The 20,250-nt window shown below is 37.0% G+C and overlaps 1 protein-coding gene across 5 annotated transcripts in view; it reads right to left on the bottom strand.

The window, feature by feature from the left end:
• The window catches only part of MLLT10 (MLLT10 histone lysine methyltransferase DOT1L cofactor), a 207,311-nt gene that overhangs the window by 67,184 nt on the left and 119,877 nt on the right, over window positions 1–20,250 (bottom strand). For all 5 annotated transcript variants that reach the window (XR_002182142.2, XR_002182143.2, XM_019973026.2 and 2 more), the window contains exon 10: window positions 1,020–1,272. Coding sequence is in view for 3 of the 5 variants with exons in the window: in XM_019973026.2 (XP_019828585.2) it covers window positions 1,020–1,272 (253 nt within the window). In the remaining 2 variants the exon portion in view is untranslated. The remainder of the gene's footprint in view (window positions 1–1,019; window positions 1,273–20,250) is intronic.

Genomic DNA, 20,250 nt, shown 5'->3' with positions numbered 1-20,250 from the left:
TAAGAGTCAGACACGGCTGAAGGACTTCATTTTCACTTTTCCCTTTCATGCATTGGAGAAGGAAATGGCAGCCCACTCCAGTGTTCTTGCCTGGAGAATCCCAGGGACGGGGGAGCCTGGTGGGCTGCCGTCTATGGAGTCGCACAGAGTCGGACACGACTGAAGTGACTTAGCATAGCATAGCATGTCCCAAAAGAATGCATAAAACATATTTACACTGAAAAAAAAAAAGTTGTTTAACTAAAACTCAAAATTGGGTATTCATAATTACCAAAAGATATGGGGCTTCCCTTGTAGCTCAGTCAGTAAATAACCTGCCTGCAGTGCAGGAAACCCAGGTTTGATCCCTGGGTTGGGAAAATCCCTTGGAGAAGGAAATGGCAACCCACTCCAGTATCCTTGTCTGGAAAATCTCATGGACAGAGGAGCATGGTGGGCTGCAGTCCATGGGGTCGCAGAGAGTCGGGCGTGACTGAGCGACTAACACTTAACTTATGTAGGCTGAGTAATCGTCTACTTTAAATGTCAAGCTTCGTAATAAACGCATTAAAATCAGTAATTATTATTTACTGAAAACTATTTAGCTCCCCCAAAAATTACTCAGTACTTGTTAACTTACTAAAAATGTGTATTTTAACAGTTCTAGTGTTCAACTGGGAAAGATAAATAAAAGCAATTTATAAAACAGAATGACTTTTCTATTGAGCATAAAGGAAAGGAAAACTCCGGCTTTTATTGTTTTTCTCCCCAAACTTTTAACTTTATTCCACAACTATTTTAACATTTAAAAAAATTACAGTTCAACTTTAGAAGCACAGGTCATAACACAAAAGGAAAGTGAAGGTCCCAGAAACATTTTAAGAAAGAATATTAGTCTTTGAAGTAATCTTAGTTTAACAACTAATCATAAAATAACCTCTAATTATCCAACAGTTATAAGCAAAAAGTAAATTCTTTTATAAAACTACTACTGATCATCAAAAGAACAAGTATTTCAACTAAAACATCATAAGTAATACCTTGCTGGAAAGGACTAGCAGCTGATACAGTCGTTCCTGGATTTCTTCCACCAGGCTTTCTTCCCCTTTGACCTGAGCTGTGAGCTGAAGATTTCTTCCCTTTGCCCTCTGACCCTCTAGCCTCTGAAACATCTTTTGCACTAGTAGTGTGCGCAGAGACTTCCTGGAAATTTGCATTTGTAAATCGAGCTGCAGTATCTTCCAAGCGCTTCAAGGATCCAGATATAGAGTTGCTACTAGTGCTTGTATAAGTCTAACATTTTGATTGAGAAAGGAAGTAAAAGGAAAAAGAATTTATTACAATTTGTCTACAAGCGGAAGAAAGATGGTACATTAACAATAAATAATTATTGGACTTGTAAAATAAAAAAACGAAAAACTTCAGCTATAAAAATAAGTCAGTCTGCCTAAGAAAATCAAGCAAAAGTTTAGTCTGGTATAAATATTTCTTTTAAAAATATAGATAATTTATAACATGGCTGTTTGAGCATCAAACTACAGCAATTAGTAAAAGTACCTATTACTTGTTTTATTTAGTGACTCAGAGTAAGCAACAGAAGATATTTGTTTCTCAAGAAGCATCATTTTCTACAAGAACATTCCACTTCTAGACATGAAATTTAAACCAGTTTTAGTGCTCAGCATAGGAAGGCAACACCTAGAAAGAAGCAAAGTACTACAATTTCATTAGTGGGCCACATCCATGAGATTATAAGGATCTAGCACAGGTCAGAGCCAAGAACTTTTAAAATTGAGCTGAAGGCTGCTTTTCAAAAGGGAAAGCTTAAAACCCCTGAAACAGAAACCATTTTTTCCAAATATTAAGTAGAGGAAACAGTTACATTTTGCACTTATGATTTCTAAAAATTAAAAGTACAATTATACCATATAACTGATTCTCAATCAGTTGGGGATGGGGGCGGGGAAGGCAAGATAAAGACTGAGTAAATGGTTTTCAGTTTTTAATAACCATTTTAATATAAGGTGTATGCAAATAATGACCAATTAAATAACTATGAAAGTATGATGCCAGATGTAAATTAATCAACATGCTTTGAAATGAAAGATTTGTTTGATCCGAAGAGTGTTGTCATTGTTAAACTGGTGCTTGGACTATAACTAGACCTAAATTTCTGTTGAATAAAGAAATACTTTTCTAATCCATCTACCTGAAATCTCTGATGGAACACAAGTCAAAAATCTAAAAATATGCAAAACTGAAATTTCCCAAACATAACAACTACTCAATACAAAACACTGGATAAATTCAAAACATGAGAAAATGACAATGATAAAATCAGGTTTGTTACCAAATCATTTTTAGCAAATCAATGTTCAAAGAAAGTAATAAGAGAAAACTTCAGATGTTCTGAAAACCAAATATTCTTTACTATTACTTTTCTGCTACGTGCCTCTCCCTGGCGCTACAACCCATTCCATATCATCACATCCAAGAACAGATTTTCATCAACCAATACAAAAGACATAATATTATCTCATAAAAATTAATCACTGTTGTAATAAACTATAATCCACAAATAAAAACAAAGTTTTCAAAGTATGTTTCAAGAGAAAACAAACTCCCATTTAACAAACCAATCATATTTAAGCTGATTAAACTTCATGGATGACCTCAGAAATGTGAACCTTTCGCATCCAGATAACTCACTTTGGAAATCGCCTGAAATTTCCTTTTCAAATATTTTTTTCCCCAATTAATTCAAGTTGATTCTGAGGTTTCCATACCACTCATCTGACCCTAATGAAGTTTAAAAGTCATCTAAAGAAGACTTTAAATATGCTCAAACTACAGCACAATTGCACTCATCTCACATGCTAGTAAAGTAATGCTCAAAATTCTCCAAGCCAGGCTTCAGCAATACGCGAACCATGAACTTCCAGATGTTCAAGCTGGTTTTAGAAAAGGCAGAGGAACCAGAGATCAAATTGCCAGCATCTGCTCGATCATCCAAAAAGCAAGAGAGTTCCAGAAAAACATCTATTTCTGCTTTATTGACTATGTCAAAGCCTTTGACTGTGTGGATGACAATAAACTGTGGAAAATTCTTCAAGAGATGGGCATATGAGACCACGTGACCTGCCTCTTGAGAAACCTATATGCAGGTCAGGAAGCAACAGTTAGAACTGGACATGGAACAACAGACTGGTTCCAAATACGAAAAAGAGTACGTCAAGGCTGTATATTGTCACCCTGCTTATTTAACTTATATGCAGAGTACCTCATGAGAAAAGCTGGGCTGGAAGAAGCACAAGCTGGAATCAAGACTGCCGGGAGAAATATCAATAACCGCAGATACGCAGATGACACCACCCTTATGGCAGAAAGTGAAGAGGAACTAAAAAGCCTCTTGATGAAAGTGAAAGAGGAGAGTGAAAAAGTTGGCTTAAAGCTCAACATTCAGAAAACAACGATCATGGCATCTGGTCCCATTACTTCATAGGAAATAGATGGGGAAACAGTGCAAACAGTGTCAGACTTTATATTTTGGGGTTCCAAAATCACTGCAGATGGTGATTGCAGACATGAAATTAAAAGACGCTTACTTCTTGGAAGGAAAGTTATGACCAACCTAGACAGCATATTCAAAAGCAGAGACATTACGTTGCCAACAAAGGTCCATATAGTCAAGGCTATGGTTTTTCCAGTAGTCATGTATGGATGTGAGAATTGGACTGTGAAGAAAGCTGAGTGCCGAAGAATTGATGGTTTTGAACTGTGGTGTTGGAGAAGACTCTTCAGAGTCCCCTGGACTCCAACCAGTCCATTCTAAAGGAGATCAGTCCTGGGTGTTCATTGGAAGGACTGATGCTAAAGCTGAAACTCCAATACTTTGGCCACCTCATGCGAACAGTTGACTCATCGGAAAAGACCCTGATGCTGGGAGGGATTGGGGGCAAGAGGAGAAGGGGACGATAGAGGATGAGATGGCTGGATGGCATCACCGACTCGATGCACATGAGTTTGTGTGAACTCCGGGAGTTGGTGATGGACAGGGAGGCCTGGCATGCTGCAATTCATGGGGTCACAAAGAGTCGGACATAACCGAGCGACTGAACTGAAAGAAGACTTTTGAAGGTGTTCTTCATTCAAATATTCTATGTGTCAAATAAGGAAAAGGAGAGAAAACTGGGTAGAATACCAACAACAAAAATAGACTAGCTTTCCTGGTGGCTAAGGGGTAAAGAATCAGCCTGCCAATGCAGGAGACACAGGTTCAATCCATGGGTCAGAAGGATTCCACATCCACAGAGCAACTACTTATGCACCACATCTACCTGAGCCTCTGCTCTAGAGGCCAGGAGCAGCAATACTGAGTCCATGTGTCACACAACTGAAGTGCAAATGCTCCAGAGCCTTTGCTCTGCAAAAAGAGAAGCCTGCACACCAACACTGAAGAGTAGCCCCCGCTTGCCATAACTAGAGAAAATCCATGCAGCAACAAAGACACAGCACATCCAAGAATTAGTAATTAAAACTATTAAAAAAAAAAAAAAAAAGGCTATCTGTCTCCACATATCCATCTAAATTAAGGCTAGTCAATCACCTTCAAGTTAGGCTTCAGCAGTATGTGAATATAGAGATGTACAAGCTGGATCTAAAAAAGACAGAAGAACCAGAGATAAAATTGCCAACATTCAAAGGATCATGGAGAAGGCATGGGCATTGCAGAAAAATACCTACTTCTGTTTCAATGATTACACTAAACTCTCTCACAACAAACAGTGGAAAATTCTTAAAAGAGATGGGAGTAACAGACCACCTTAACTGCCTCCTCAAAAACCTGTGTGCAGGTCAAGAACCAACAGAACTAGACATGTAACAATGGACTGGTTCAAAATTGGCAAAGGAGTATATCAAGGCTGCACACTGGCACCCTGCTTGCTTAACTTACATGCAGAGTACATCATGTGCAACACTGAGCTGGATGAATCAAACGCTGGAATCAAGACTGTCCGGAAAAATATCAACAATCACAGATATGCAGATGACATCACCCTAATTGCAGAACGAAAAAAGGAACTAAAGAGCCTCTTGATGAAAGTGAAAGAGGAGAGTGAGAAAGCTTACTTAAAATTCAACATTCAAAAAACTAAGATCATGGCAACCAGTCCCATAACTTCATGGCGAACAGAAGGGGAAAAAGTGTCAACAGTGACAGATTTTACTTTCTTGGGCTCCAAAATTACTGGAGATGGCTACTGCAGCCACAAAATTAAAAGATGCCTGCTCACTGGATGAAAAGCTATGACAAACCTAGTCAGCATATTCAAAGCAGAGAAATCACTTTGCCAACAAAGATCCTTCTAATCAAAGCTATGGTTTTTTCCAGTAGTCATGTACAGATGCGAGACTTGTACCATAAAGAAGACTGAGAGCCAAAGAATTGATGCTTTCAAATTGTGATGCTGGAAAAGACTCTTGAGAGTCCCTTGGACTGCAAGAAGATCAACCAGTCAATTCTAAAGAAATCAACCCTGAATACTCATTGGAAGGACTGATACCGAAACTGAATCTCCAATACTTTGGCCACCTGATGCTAAGAGTCAATGCACTGGAGAAGACCCTGATGCTGGGAAAGATCAAGGGCAGGAGAAGAAGGTGGGTAGAAGGGATGAAATGATTGGATGGCATCACCGACTCGATGGCCATGAACGTGCACAAACTCATAGTGCAAAAACTCATAGTGCAAAGGAGACAGTGAAGGACAGGGAAGCCTAGCATGCTGCAGTCTATGGGGTCACAAAGCATCAGACAAAACCTAGCAACTAAACAATAAGAAATCTTCCCAAGTCGCTTAATACTATATCCTTGCTTACCCCAGAACTATAAATATGTTCATAAATCCAACGAAAACATGATATTTGGAAGAAAAGGTATTACAAAGAAAGCAATTAATGAAAATTACACAAATTTTAGTGACCAAAGTAGTAATAAATTAATCGTAACATTGTATTTTTTATAAACCTCAACACCTAAGTTTCAAAAGACATCACAGGTTTCTTAATCAGAAAGAAAAAACTTTCAGCCAAAGATTCTACCACTTAAAAAAATTATACATAATGAAAAGGAAAAAAAAGGCTCTACAGGTTTTACTCAAACAGTCCTCTACCTTAATGCCAAGTTTGTAACTTAAAAGAGTATTTGTTTCACAACATGCTGTTTAAATAATATGGCACTGTGGAGTTCCAATACAACATACAATCAATCAAAACCAAGAAGGTGGAGAAAAAAAGTGTAGGCAGGAGGACAGCTAAGGGAAACACAATGAGTAGGCTCCCAACATCACAAACCTCTGTTTTCTCAGTCAGTTTCACAACCTACATAACTCTTACATATAAGCATCTCACTGCTCTGAGAGCCATGATAGTGCTTAAAAAAATATATTTTTCAAATAATTGGCCATAAAATGCAAATTAACTAATTCAAATGGTACTCAACTAAGTAAATATAGCCTTGCTTCTTTTCATTTCTACTAGAGATAAAATTGGGTATCTGGCTATAGTGACAGTCTTTAGAGAACTGCATTAACATTTTGTGATTTATAGGTAACTTAATGAATCTTTCAGGATAGACATTTAAAATGTTTGATTTCTGTTTCATAGCTAACTATAATTATCAGTCCTCAGATTAAACCAACATACCTCCTAAATAGCATTAATTAGGAACAAAAAAGGAGAAGGCAATGGCGCCCCACTCCAGTACTCTTGCCTGGAGAATCCCAGGGACGGGGGAGCTTGGTGGGCTGCCGTCTATGGGGTCGCACAGACTCAGACACGACTGAAGTGACTTAGCAGGAACAAAAAATATTTCTAACTTCAAACCAAAATTTTTATATTCATAATTAGTCAAAGACTATCAGAGGTAACCAAAGAAATGGCAGTTACTTTTATAAAGGTATAGTTAGTTGTCTTATGTTTTATTCTACAAAGATCTGTAATCCATGTTTGGGAGAGGAGGCACAGAAGGAATGAAAACGACTATAGCAATGCCTTCCACCAACATGATGAAACAGAATAATGCTGGTTAAATTTTTTTTTAATTATGTACTATTCAAGCCTCTCATAAAATTCACAAATTTTTCAATAGCCCAATTCTTAAAATACAACACAGACACTACCAAACACGAAGCACAGAAACTGTAAACAAAACAAAAATATCCACAGAATGGGAAAAAATACTTGCAAATGAAGCAACAAAGTATTAATCTCCAAAATATACAAAGAGCTCATGCAGATCAATATAAAAAAACAACCAACCAACCCAATCAAAAAATGGGCAGAAGGTCTAAATAGACATTTCTGTATGTCTTTCAATGAAGACAGATTCCCTGGTAGCTCAGCTGCTAAAGAATCCACCTGCAACACAGGAGACCCTGGTTCGATTCCTGGAGAAGATTCCCTGGAGAAGGGATAGGCTACCCACTCCAGTATTCTTGGGCTACCCTGGTGGTTCAGTTGGGAAAGAATCCGCCTGCAATGTGGGAGTCCTGGGTTTGATCCCTGGATTGGGAAAATCCCCTGGAGAAGGGAACAGCTACCTACTCCAGTAATCTGGTCTGGAGAATTCTGTGGACTGTATAGTCCATGGGGTTGCAAAGAGTCAGACACCACTGAGTGACTTTCATTTTTCAAAGAAGACATACAGATGGCCAAAAGGCACATGAAAAGATGTTCAGTATCATTAATTATTAAGAGAAATGCAAAAAAAAAAGAGAGAAATGCAAATCACAACTACAATGAAGTATCACTTGAAACCAGTCAGAATGGCCATCATCAAAAAATCTATAAACAGTAAGTGCTAGAGAGGGTCTGGAGAAAAGGGAACCCTCCTACACTGTTGGTGGGAATGTAAACTGACACAGCCATTATGGAGGTTCTTTAAAAAACTAAAAACAGAACTATCATATGACCCTACAATTCCACTCCTAGGCAAATAGCTGGAGAAAACTGTAATTTGAAAATTTACATGCACCCCAATGTTCACTGTAGCACTATTTACAATAGCCAGGACAGAGAAATAATCTACGTGTCCAACAACAGAGGAATGGATAAAGAAAATGTGGTACATAGAGACAATGGTATATTACTCAGCCTCAAAAAAGAACAATATAGGGACTTCCCAGAGAAGGCAATGGCACCCCACTCCAGTACTCTTGCCTGGAAAATCCCACAAATAGAGAAGCCTGGTAGGCTGCAGTCCATGGGGTCGCTAAGAGTCGGACACGACTGAGCAACTTCACTTTCACTTTCCTGCACTGGAGAAGGAAATGGCAACCCACTCCAGTCTTCTTGCCTGGAGAATCCCAGGGACGGGGGAGCCTGGTGGGCTGCCGTCTATGGGGTCGCACAGAGTCAGACACGACTGAAGCGACTTAGCAGCAGCAGCAGCAGCACAGGGACTTCCCTGGTGATCCAGTGGCTAAGACTCTGCATTCCCAATACAGGGAGCCTGGGTTCAATCCCTGGCCAGGGAACTAGATTCCACATGCTGCAACTAAGATCTGGTGCAGCCAAATAAATAAAATGAATATTTCTTTAAAAACAACAACAACAACAACAACAATATAATGCCATTTGTAGCAACATGGACGGAACCAGAGATTGTCATACCAAGTGAAGTAAGTCAGACACAGAAAGCAAATATCACGTGATATCACTAATCCGTGGAATCTATAAAAAGGGTACAAATGAACTTATTCACAAAACAGAAGTAGAGTCACAGATGTAGAAAACAAACATATAACTTACCAGGAGATAAGGAAAAGAGGGGTAAATTGGGAGACTGGGACTGATATATATGCACTGCTGCTGCTGCTGCTGCTAAGTCGCTTCAGTCGTGTCCGACTCTGTGCGACCCCATAGACGGCAGCCCACCAGGCTCCCCCGTCCCTGGGATTCTCCAGGCAAGAACACTGGAGTGGGTTGCCATTTCCTTCTCCAATGCATGAAAGGGAAAAGGGAAAGTGGACTGCAGCCTACTAGACTCCTCCGTCCATGGGATTTTCCAGGCAAGAGTACTGGAGTGGGGTGCCAGTGCCTTCTCCTATATATGCACTACTATATATAAAACAGATACCTAATAAGGACCTACTGTATAGCACAGGGAACTCTACTCAATACTCTGTAATGGCCTATATAGGAAAAGAAATTTAAAAAGACTGTATATATGTATATGTATAACCGATTAACTTTGCTATACACCTGAAACTAACAAAACATTGTTAGTCAACTATATTCCAATAAAAATTTTTAATTAAAATAAAAACATGAAACACACAAAGAAGAAAGACTTTTTTAACATGTCAGTGACCTATGGGACAACATTAAGAAGCCTAATTTACATGCTACTACAGTACCCCAAAAAGGTGGGGGGAGGTTTCAGGGACCAACGGAAGGAGGAAAGGACTTAAAAATAATTATAGCAGAGGGGAAAAAAAGAAAAAGTACTTTGAATAAATCTATAAAATTTAATGAAAACTATAAAACCTACAGATCAACTAACTCCAAGTACAAGAAATATGAAGAAAACTCCATGAATGCACATCATAATTATAGTTATCACTAAAAACCAAAAAGAAAAAGAAAACTATAAAAGCAGCTGGTGGTGAGGGGTTGTTGAGGGAAAATGTCTAAGTTCTAAGAAACAAGGATAAGGATGAAAACAGATTTCTCCTGAAAAAGATGCAAGGTAAAAAAAGAAGAGCAAAATCTTCAATGTATTAAAAGAAACAATCATTAACCTAAAATTCTAAAGTGAGCTAAAATATCTTGCAAAAACACAGGCAAAATAATTGTTTTACAGATTTTTTTAAAAAGCTGACAAAACTAATGACCAGCAGTTAATCACCAGTGTTTACCACAGTCAACACTGCAGGTGGTCTTTTAGGAAGGAGGACAACAACAATGCCAATGTGAATGTACACACATTAAGAGCACTAGGAACAATAACTACATGGGTAAATATGGGTTTTTTAATTACTTAAGTCTCTTTTTAAAGTAACCGATGATTTAGAGCAAAAATAATAACAACTGTGAGGTTCATAAAATACGTAACAATTTTAAAACATCACAGAAACAGGTCCAAACAAAAAAGGGTAGGAATGGAAGTATACAGTTGCAAGGTTCTTATGTGGTATGTGAAATAGTGTAATATCTCTTGAAAGCAGACTCTGACAAGCTAAAGATGTATAAACCCTAAAGCAACCAATAAAAATAACACAATGAAGAATTATTACTAATCAGCCACAATGGAATCACCAAAAATGGTCAATGAGGAAAAAGAAAGAAAATGAAAAATGATGGGCAAATTAAAAAGGATTAACAAAGGATAGATTTAAATACAACCATATCAATAATCACATTACATGCAAATTACCTGAACACTCCCATTAAAAGGCAGAGATTATAACAGTGAAAAAAGAAATTCAAGACTTCATGTTGCCTACAAAAAAAACCCATTTAAACAATAAATACAGAAAGATATTAAAAGCATGGGAAAGACATAGCAATCTGACACTAATACAAAGAAATCTGAATTCATAACATTAATATCAAAGTACATTTCAAACAAGGAATATTACCAGGATAAAGACGTTTGTTCATCAAGAGGATATAAGAATCCTAAATGTTCTGTAACTAATAAGAGACCAGCAAAGTAAATGAAGCAAAAACTGAAGAGAAAAAAACAAAGAAATAACAAAATGTACAGCTATAGTAAGAGAGGTTCATTTCCTTTTCTCAATAATTGAACAAGTAGAAGAAAAATATAAAAATATAAAGGACATAAAGAACTAGCAATGTAAGTCAACTTGACCTAACTCATAATTCACATTTATAGAAAATCTTCATAAGAGCAGAACAAATAAATATTCTTTTGAAAAAGCACACATAAAAACCAATAATCCATGTTCTGTGTCATTTAAAAAAAAATTGAAAATGAATTATAACACAAAAATATTGAATGAGAAATCAACAAGGTGTGAAAAATTTCTAAAACATTTCAACAGTAAATGAAATGCTTCTAAGTAACCTACAGTCAAACAAGAAATCAAAAGGAAGCCATAAGATATCTGTTCAACTAAGTAAAATGAAAATACAAAACACCAATATCATAATTTTTAAGTGGTGCTTAGAACAAAGCTTTTAGCCTTAAATGTCCATACTAGCACTTCTAGATTCTAGTCAGCATTTAATAAGGAACTTTGAAGCCTTCATCCCATCCTAACAAGTAAAAAGCAAAGGAAACTGAAAAGTTAGTAACTCTTTTTTGATGCATCAGAGAAGTCAGGCCACAGGGAAAACCCCCAAATTGTGACAGACAGATATAGAGGATCACAGCATAGCCAAACAGAAATCTCCATGGCAACCAATATCGGAGTAGGAAAACCTCAAGTGTGACTAACAAATTGCGGAAGGTTCAGTGTGTTCAAGTCTGAGAGAGAAAAACACTCAGGACTCAATCATAGGGAAGCCCTCAAAGTTTTCAAGTTTCACCTCCAGGATACCTACCCAAGTCTTGATAGTGAATACCAGAAGAAAAGATACATGCATGCTTCCATTAGAGAAGGGGGGAAGGAAAGATTCTGAAAAATGCTAAGGTATTCTATTCTTCTTAGTAAGACCTGTTCTCAGGAATCTACCTTACCAGAGCATCATCTGCCGGAGTTGTACGAGAGCTTCAAGTAGGTGGAGGAAGGGAAATATCGAACTACAACCCCCACCTGATCCTGTCCCACCAAAGCAGGGTAGGGGGTGAGAATCACTCGTGGTTCACAGTCCAGGAGTGCAGGCTCACCAAAAGACTGAGAACTAACCACAGGAATATAGAATGCTTTCTGCCTCTCTTAACATCACATTATTTAAAAAGGCCTACTTTTCATACTTGCTTTTATCCATTATATCATACACATTTTTTCACAAAAAACTATAAGGCACACTAAAAGACACATATACAGCATGAAAAGAATAAACAAACATCAGAACCAGAGACAGATATGGCAGGATTGTGGCAATTACCAGCCCAGGAATTTTAAAATTATGATTAGTATGTTAAAGGTTTTAATGTAAAAAAACAGCATGCAAAACAGATGGATATTGTAAGCAAAAAATGAAAAAGAAACTCTAAGAAAAAATTAAAGAATCTTTGAGATCAAAAACTCTATAACAAAAATGAAGACTTTGATGTACTCATTAGCACACTGGGCAAGGCTAAGAAAAGCATCTCAGAGCTTGAGGACATGAAACTAGAAACTTCGAAAAACGAAGTCAAGAGAAAAAACAACTAAGAAACACAGAACAATATCCAAAAATCACAAGACAACTATAAAAGGTGTAAACACAGTTGTAGTGGGAGTAACAGAAGGAAAAGAAAGGAACAGAAGTAATTTTGAAGGAATAATGACTAGGAATTTAACCAAAGTAAAGTCAGAAACCCAATGACAGATCCAAGAAGCTCTGAGAATACCAAGAAAGATAAAGGCCAAAAAGCAAGCAAACAAACAAAAGAACATAGGGACATCATACTGACAATGCAGAAAATCAAAGACAACAGAAAACACTCTCAAAGAACCCACAAGGTGGACAGCTTTACCTACAAACGAGCAAAGAAAAGAATTACAACTGACTTCTCTTCAGGAACAATGCAAACAACAGAGTGATGTAAAATATTCAGTGTTGAGGAAAAAAAGAAAACTAAAATTCTGCACACTGCAAAATTATACTAAAAGTGAAAGACAAAGACAAAAACTGAGGTAATTTGTTCCTGGTAGCCCTGCCTTGCAATAAATGTGAAAAATTCTTCAGAGAAGGAAAATGAAACAGGTCAGAAACATGGATTTATAGGAAGAAGCACATCAGAGAATGAATCAATGAAGGTAAAGTAATTGATTTTTCTTATTCTTTTTTTTTTTTATTTTTCTTATTCTTAATTGATTTTAATAGTTTGCTCAATGATATATTTGATTTATAGTTATATATTCATATGCTATGTACACCATGTGTAAGTGAAATGAATAACAGTATTGACAGAAAAGACAGGAGGTAGAAATTAGGAATACTTTGTTATTATAAGATACTTGTACTACCATGAAATAGTACAGTGTTACTGAATGTAGCCTTAGATACACTGTAAAGACATACTACAAACATGAGGACAACCAGGAAAGACGGAAAAAAACAACTGATATGTTAAGAATTGAGAGAAAAAGAAATCATATAAAACATCCAAAAAATACCACACAAGGGAGATAACATGTTGAAGACAAAAAACAGGAACAAAGACCAAGAACAAGAGCAACAAAAAAGTAATCTGCTTTTGTAGATACCAACCTAAACTGTATCAACAAATCACTCTAAACATAAATGGTCTAAATATACCAATTAAAAGATAGAAATAGAGTGAATCAAAAAACAAGACTCAAGTGTAGTAAATATAGACACATGTGATTAAAAATCACTGGATGTAAATAAAAAAAATCAATAAATGGAAGAAGATATGCCACACAATCACTAATCTGAACAATCCAAGAATAGCTGTATTTCAGACAGAACAGACTTCAGAGCAAGGAAAGTTAACAGGAATAAAAACTGACATTATATACCAATAAAGTTATCAAGACTACAAGATAACACAGAAGTCTTTCATGTGTTTCTGCCTGACATCAAAATACATGAGGCAAAAACTGACAGAACTACAAGAGATGAAACCACTCCTGTAAGTAGAGATTTTAACATCTCTCTATCAGAACTGGACAAATCCAGTAGGCAAAAAATCAGTAAGGACATACTTGAACTGACCAACATCATTAATCAGGTGGACATAATTGACATCTACAGACTATTGTATCCAATAATAGCAAAACATACATTCTTCTCAGACTCACATGGCACATTCATTCACCAAAACAGATCACATTGTGCACCATAAAACACACTTCAACAAATCCTAAATAGAAATCTTATAATGTCCTAAACAACATCATCTTTTAGGACTTTTTTTAGTCTTTACTAAATTTTTTGCAAATACTGTTTTTCTTTTATGTTTTTGATTTTTTGGCCACGAAGCATGTGGGATCTTAGCACCCCAAGCAGGGACTGAAATTGCACCCCCTGAATTGGAAGGTGAAGTCTTAACCACTGGACTGCCAGAAAATCCCCAGCGTTGAATGCTATATTAGAAAAAAAAGATCTTAAATGAATAACCTTACCCTGTTCTTTAGGAAAAGAGAAACAAAAAGCAAATTAAATCAAATATAAGCAGAAGGAAAGATAAAATGAAAAAGCACACATCAATGAAATGAAAACAGAAAATCAACAGAGAAAAACCAATGGAACCAAAAGCTGGTATTTGAAAAGATATATAAAATTGATCAATTTCTAGCCAGGACAACTAAGAAAAAAAAGGGAGGACACAAACTGCTAATATCAGAAATGAAAGAGAGAACAATTAACTACACACCTCTTGGCCATTAAAGGATAATCAAAGAAAATTATGAACAACTCTATGTTCACAAATTCGATAACCTACTGAAAACTGATCAATTTCTTGAAAGACACAACTGTTAAAAGTCATACAACAAAAGAGACAATCTGAACAGGCCTATGGCTATTAAAGAAACTGAATCAATAATGAACCACACCCAACAAAATACAGAAAGCACCAGGTCCAGATGGGTTCACTGGTAAATTCTACAAAACACTTAAGGAAGAAATTGTACCAATTATCTACAACCTCTTTATTCCTGTGATCCACACAAAGGCTTTGGCAAAGTCAAAGCAAAAGTAGAGATTTTTCGGGAACTCTCTCACATTCTGCTGAAGACTCACTTGGAGAATGTTGAGCGTTACTTTGCTAGCGTATGAGATGAGTGCAACTGGGTGGTAGTCTGAGCATTCTTTGGCATTTCCTTTCTTTGGGATTGGAATGAAACCTTTTCCAGTCCTGTAGCCACTGCTGAGTCTTCCAAATTTACTGGTATATTGAGTGTAGTACGTTAACAGCATCATCTTTTAGGACTTGAAATAGCTCAACAGGAATTCCATCACCTCCACTAGCTTAGTTCATAGCGATGGGCCACTTGACTTCAGACTCCAGGATGTCTGGCTCTAGGTGAGTGATCACACCACCGTGTTATCTGAGTCATTAAGATATTTTTTGTATAGTTCTTCTGTGAATTCTTGCCACATTTTCTTGATATATCTTCTGCTTCTATTAGGTCCATACCATTTCGATCCTCTATTGTGCCCATCTTTGCATGAAATGTTCCCTTCAGTTCAGTTGCTCAGTTGTGTCCAACTCTCTGTGATCCCATGGACTGCAGCAGGTCAAGCTTCCCTGTCCATCACCAACTCCCAGAGCTTTCACAAACTCAAGTCCATTGAGTCAGTGATGCCATCCAACCATCTCATTCTCTGTCTTCCCCTTTCCTCCCACCTTCAATCTTTCCCAGGATCAGGGTCCTTTCCAATGAGTCAGTTCTTCACATCAGGTGGCCAAAGTATTGGAGTTCCGCTTCAGCATCAGTCCTTCCAATGAATATTCAGGACTGATTTGCTTTAGGATGGACTGGTTGCATCTCCTTGCAGTCCAAGGGACTCTCAAGAGTCTTCTCCAGCACCACAGTTCAAAAGCATCAATTCTTCAGCGCTCAGCTTTCTTCATATTTATAGCCCAACTCTCACATCCATACATGACTACTAGAAAAACCATAGCTTTGAGTAGACGGACCTTTGTTGGCAAAGTAATGTCTCTGATTTTTAATATGCTGTCTAGGGTGGTATTAGCCTTTCTTCCAAGGAATGAAATGTTCCCCTGGTTTGAAGAGATCTGTAGTCTTCCTCATTCTATTCTTTTCCTCTATTTCTTTGCATGGATCACTGAGAAAGGCTTTCTTATCTCTCCTTGCTATTCTTTGGAACTCTGCATTCAAACGGTATATCTTTCCTTTACTCTTTTGCCTTTAGCTTCTCTTCTTTTCTCTTCTCTTCTCAGCAATTTGTAAGGCCTCCTCAGACAATCATTTTGCCTTTTCGCATTTCTTTTTCTTGGGGATGGTGTTGATCATTGCCTCCTGTACAATGTCACAAACCTCCATCCATAGTTCTTTAGGAACTCTATCAAATCTAATCCCTTGAATCTATTTGTCACTTCCACTGTATAACCGTAAGGGGTTTGATTTAGATCGTATCTGAATGGTCTAGTGGTTTTCCCTACTTTCTTCAATTTAAGTCTGAATTTGGCAATAAGGAGTTCATGATCTGAGCCACAGTCAGCTCCTAGTCTTGTGTTTGCTGACCGTACACAGCTTCTCCATCTTTGGCTGCTAAAAATATAATCAATCTGATTTCAGTGTTGACCATCTGGTGATGTCCATGTGTAGAGTCATCTCTTGTATTGATGGAAGAGGGTTTTTGCTTTGACCAGTGCATTCTCTTGGCAGAACTCTGTTAGCCTTTGCCCTACTTCATTTTGTACTCCAAGTCCAAACTTTCCTGTTACTCCCGGTATCTCTCAACTTCATAGTTTTGGATTCAAGTCCCCTATAATGAAAAGGACCTCTTTCTTTGGTGTTAGTTCTAAAAGGTCTTTCAATGGACAATGGAGTACATGTATACTTTCAAACAAAGTTTTTCTCCAGATACATGCCCAGAAGTAGGATTACTGGGTCATATGGTAACTCTAGTCTTCGTTTTCTAAGGAACCTCCAAACTGTTCCAGAAGCCTATATTCTTGCCTATTTCCATAAACCAGTCTCATTCTTCTAACTCCTTTTATCACAGAGATGCATTTTAAGATACGGCATCCAATGAGATCCTTTCATCTGCCAGCAGTTCCCAATAAAGAACAATTAACTATACGGGAGTCTGGGATTGACACAGACAACATTGTTATAGTTAAAATAAATCACCAACTAGAACCTACTATATAGCACACAGAACTCTGCTCAACATTTTGTAATAAATAGGAAAACAATTTAAAAAACAATGAGGGAAAAAGAAAACATTGTATTTAGTCAAGTCTAAAACATGTTAATTACATATGTACGATTATGTTATGTGACATTGAGAGAGGAAAAATGCTACCTATTCAACCATCACCCGATTTTTTTTCCTTTGATATACAAATTTACTTCACACTAAAATGAAAGCAACAAGCCTTAAAAAAAAAAAAAAGTGATTATAGCAAGGTTTCAGAATAAGGTTAATGTAAAAAAGGAAACTGGTTTCCTATATACCAGGAAGAAACAAGTTGAATTTCAAATTATAAATCCTTAGGTTAAATCTAACTAAATATGTAGAAGGTCTGTATGAGGAAGAAACAAAACTTTGATGAACAAAATTAAAGAACTAAGTAAATGGAGAATTTTTCCAACTTCATAGATAGATAAATTGCCAATATCATCAAAATGTCCCAACTTCATCTACAGATTCTAAACATTCTGAATCAAAATTCCAGCATTTGTGTGTGTGTGTGTGTGTGTGTGACTATTGAGAAATTGATTCTACACAAGAAGAAATAAAAGACCCGAAATAGCCAACGTAATATTGAAAGGCAAGTTGGAGCACTGATATTAACTCAATTTCAGACTCACTATAAAGTTACAGTAATTAGGACATCATAGTATTGATGAAAGAACAGACAAATAGATGAATGGAACAGAGAGCCCAGAAATAGATCCACACAAATACTGTCAACTGATCACAAAAGTAATACAATGAAATACAGATAAGCTTTTCAACAAATGGTGCTAGAATATTAAATATGCACATAAAACTAAAAAAAAGGAATCTAGACACAGAACACATATCCCTTATAAAAATGAACTCAAAATGGACTACAAACTTAAATGTATAATAAAAAACTATAAAACTCTTTATAAAGAGTTTATAAAACTCCTTGTCTAACTGAATGAACGTATGAGTCATGCAGTGTAGGGCCACCCAAGACAGAAGGGTCATGGTGGAAAGTTCTGCCAAATGTGGTACACTAGAGAAGGGAATGGCAAACCACTGCATTATTCTTGCATTGAGAAGCCCATGAACAGTATGAAAAGGCAAAAAGATGAGAGTCAATTCTTAGGCAGGTTCATAAGAAGTCCAGGGTCACCGAGGAGGATAAAGGGGTCTGGGGTTCTCCAGGAGGAGGAAAGGACAAACTTTTTTTTTTCCTCTACATTCTTAGTCACATAAAATTAAGTTTTTTTTTTTTTTTCTTTAAGCCTGGAACTGATGATTACACAATTCAGTTTAAACTCTGTACTAGGGATTATATAACAACAATGTACCCTGCTTGAGGACAGTTTCTCCTTCCTGAAAACCTTGTGATTAATCCCAATATATTAGAATGTATTTATGAGGATGGGTCTGGTAGGATCTATCTACTGTTAAATTGTAATCCTATTATCCTAAAATGTAAATTGTGGGACAGGGTTTGGTAAAATTTTCACAAACTTGAGACATTCTTTGATTTATTATAATAACCAATTAAAAAAGTATATAACTCCCTTGCTAACACTAGCAAGGGGTGCATTCTCCATCCCCTTTCTGATGTCTATGTCAGAAGCTTTCTCTGTCCCTTTTTATACTCAAATAAAACTCTGCAATACAAAAGCTCTTGAGTGATCAAGCCTGGATCCTGGTCCTGAAGTTTAATCTTCTGAGATAACGAATCCGATACCATTCACTGTAAGCTGTCAAAGATATGACACTAAAACATGAACACCTCAGTAGGTGCCCAATATGCTACTGGAGAAGACTAGAAAATAATTCCAGAAACAATGAAGGGATGGAGCCAAAGCGAAAACAAAGCCCAGTTGTGGACATGACTGCTAATGGAAGTAAACTCCAATACTGTGAAGAACAAATATTGCATAGGAACCTGTTACGTTAGGTCCATGAATCAAGGTAAATTGGAAGTGGTCAAACAGGAGATGGCAAGAGTAAACATTGACGTTTTAAGAATCAGTGAACTAAAATGGACTGGAATGGGCAAATTTAACTCAGATGATCATTATATCTACGACTGTGGGCAAAGTATCCCTTAGAAGAAATGGAGTACCCCTTATAGTCAGTAAAAGAGGCCTAAATGCAGTTCTTGGGTATAATCTCAAAAACAACAGAATGATCTCTGCTCGTTTCCAAGGCAAATCATTCAATATCACAGTAATCCAAGTCTATACGGCAACCTGTAATGCTGAAGAAGCTGAAGTTGAATGGTTCTATGAAGAACTACAAGACCTTCTAGAACAAAGACCAAAAAAAGACGTCCTTTTCTTTATAGGGGACTGAAATGCAAAAGTACGAAGTCAAGAAACACCTGGAGTAACAGGCAACTTTGGACTTGGAGTACAAAATGAAGCAGGGCAAAGGCTAACATAGTTCTGCCAAGAGAATACGCTGCTCAAAGCAAAAATCCTCTTCCATCAACAGAAGAGATGACTCTACACATGGACATCACCAGATGGTCAATACTGAAATCAGACTGATTATATACTTAGCAGCCAAAGATGGAGAAGCTGTGTACAGTAAGCAAAAACACAACTCACACAACTCAATACCTGAAAAACAATACAATTAAAAAATGGGCAGAAGACCTAAGTAGACATCTCGAAAGAAGACATACAAATGGCCAAAAGGCACATGAAAAGATGTTCAATATTGCCAATAATTAGAGAAATGCAAATCAAAATCACGATAAATTATCACTTCACACTGATCAGAATGGCTATCAAAAAGTCAACAAATAATAAATGCTGGAGAAGGTACTGAAAAAAGGAAACCCTCCCCTACACTGTCAGTGGAATGTAAACTGGTACAGCCACTATGGGAAATACTATAGAGGTTCCTTAAAAAACTAAAAGTAGAACTACCATATGGATCCAGCAATCCCACTTCTGGGCAAATATCCAGAACAGACAGTAAGAACTAATTCAAAAAGATACATGCACCCCAAAAGTTTACAGCAGCACTATTTTCAACTGGTAAATCATGGAAGCAATCTAAATGTCCACTGACACAAACACACACAATGTTCACAGATCAGAAAACTCAGTATTATTAAGGTATTAATACTCCCCCTCAAATGATCTGTAGATTCACTGCAGTTTGATTCAAAATACCAGCAGTTTTATTTCTAAAAGCTGACAATCTAATTCTGAAATCCATATACAAATGCACAGAACCTAGAATAGCCCAAACAACTCTGAAAGAGTAC

Source organism: Bos indicus, chromosome 13 (assembly GCF_029378745.1).
Source record: "Bos indicus isolate NIAB-ARS_2022 breed Sahiwal x Tharparkar chromosome 13, NIAB-ARS_B.indTharparkar_mat_pri_1.0, whole genome shotgun sequence".
Taxonomy (NCBI): domain Eukaryota; kingdom Metazoa; phylum Chordata; class Mammalia; order Artiodactyla; family Bovidae; genus Bos; species Bos indicus.
The sequence above is the reverse complement of the archived record's forward strand: the minus strand, read 5'-3'. Positions and strand labels throughout refer to the sequence as shown.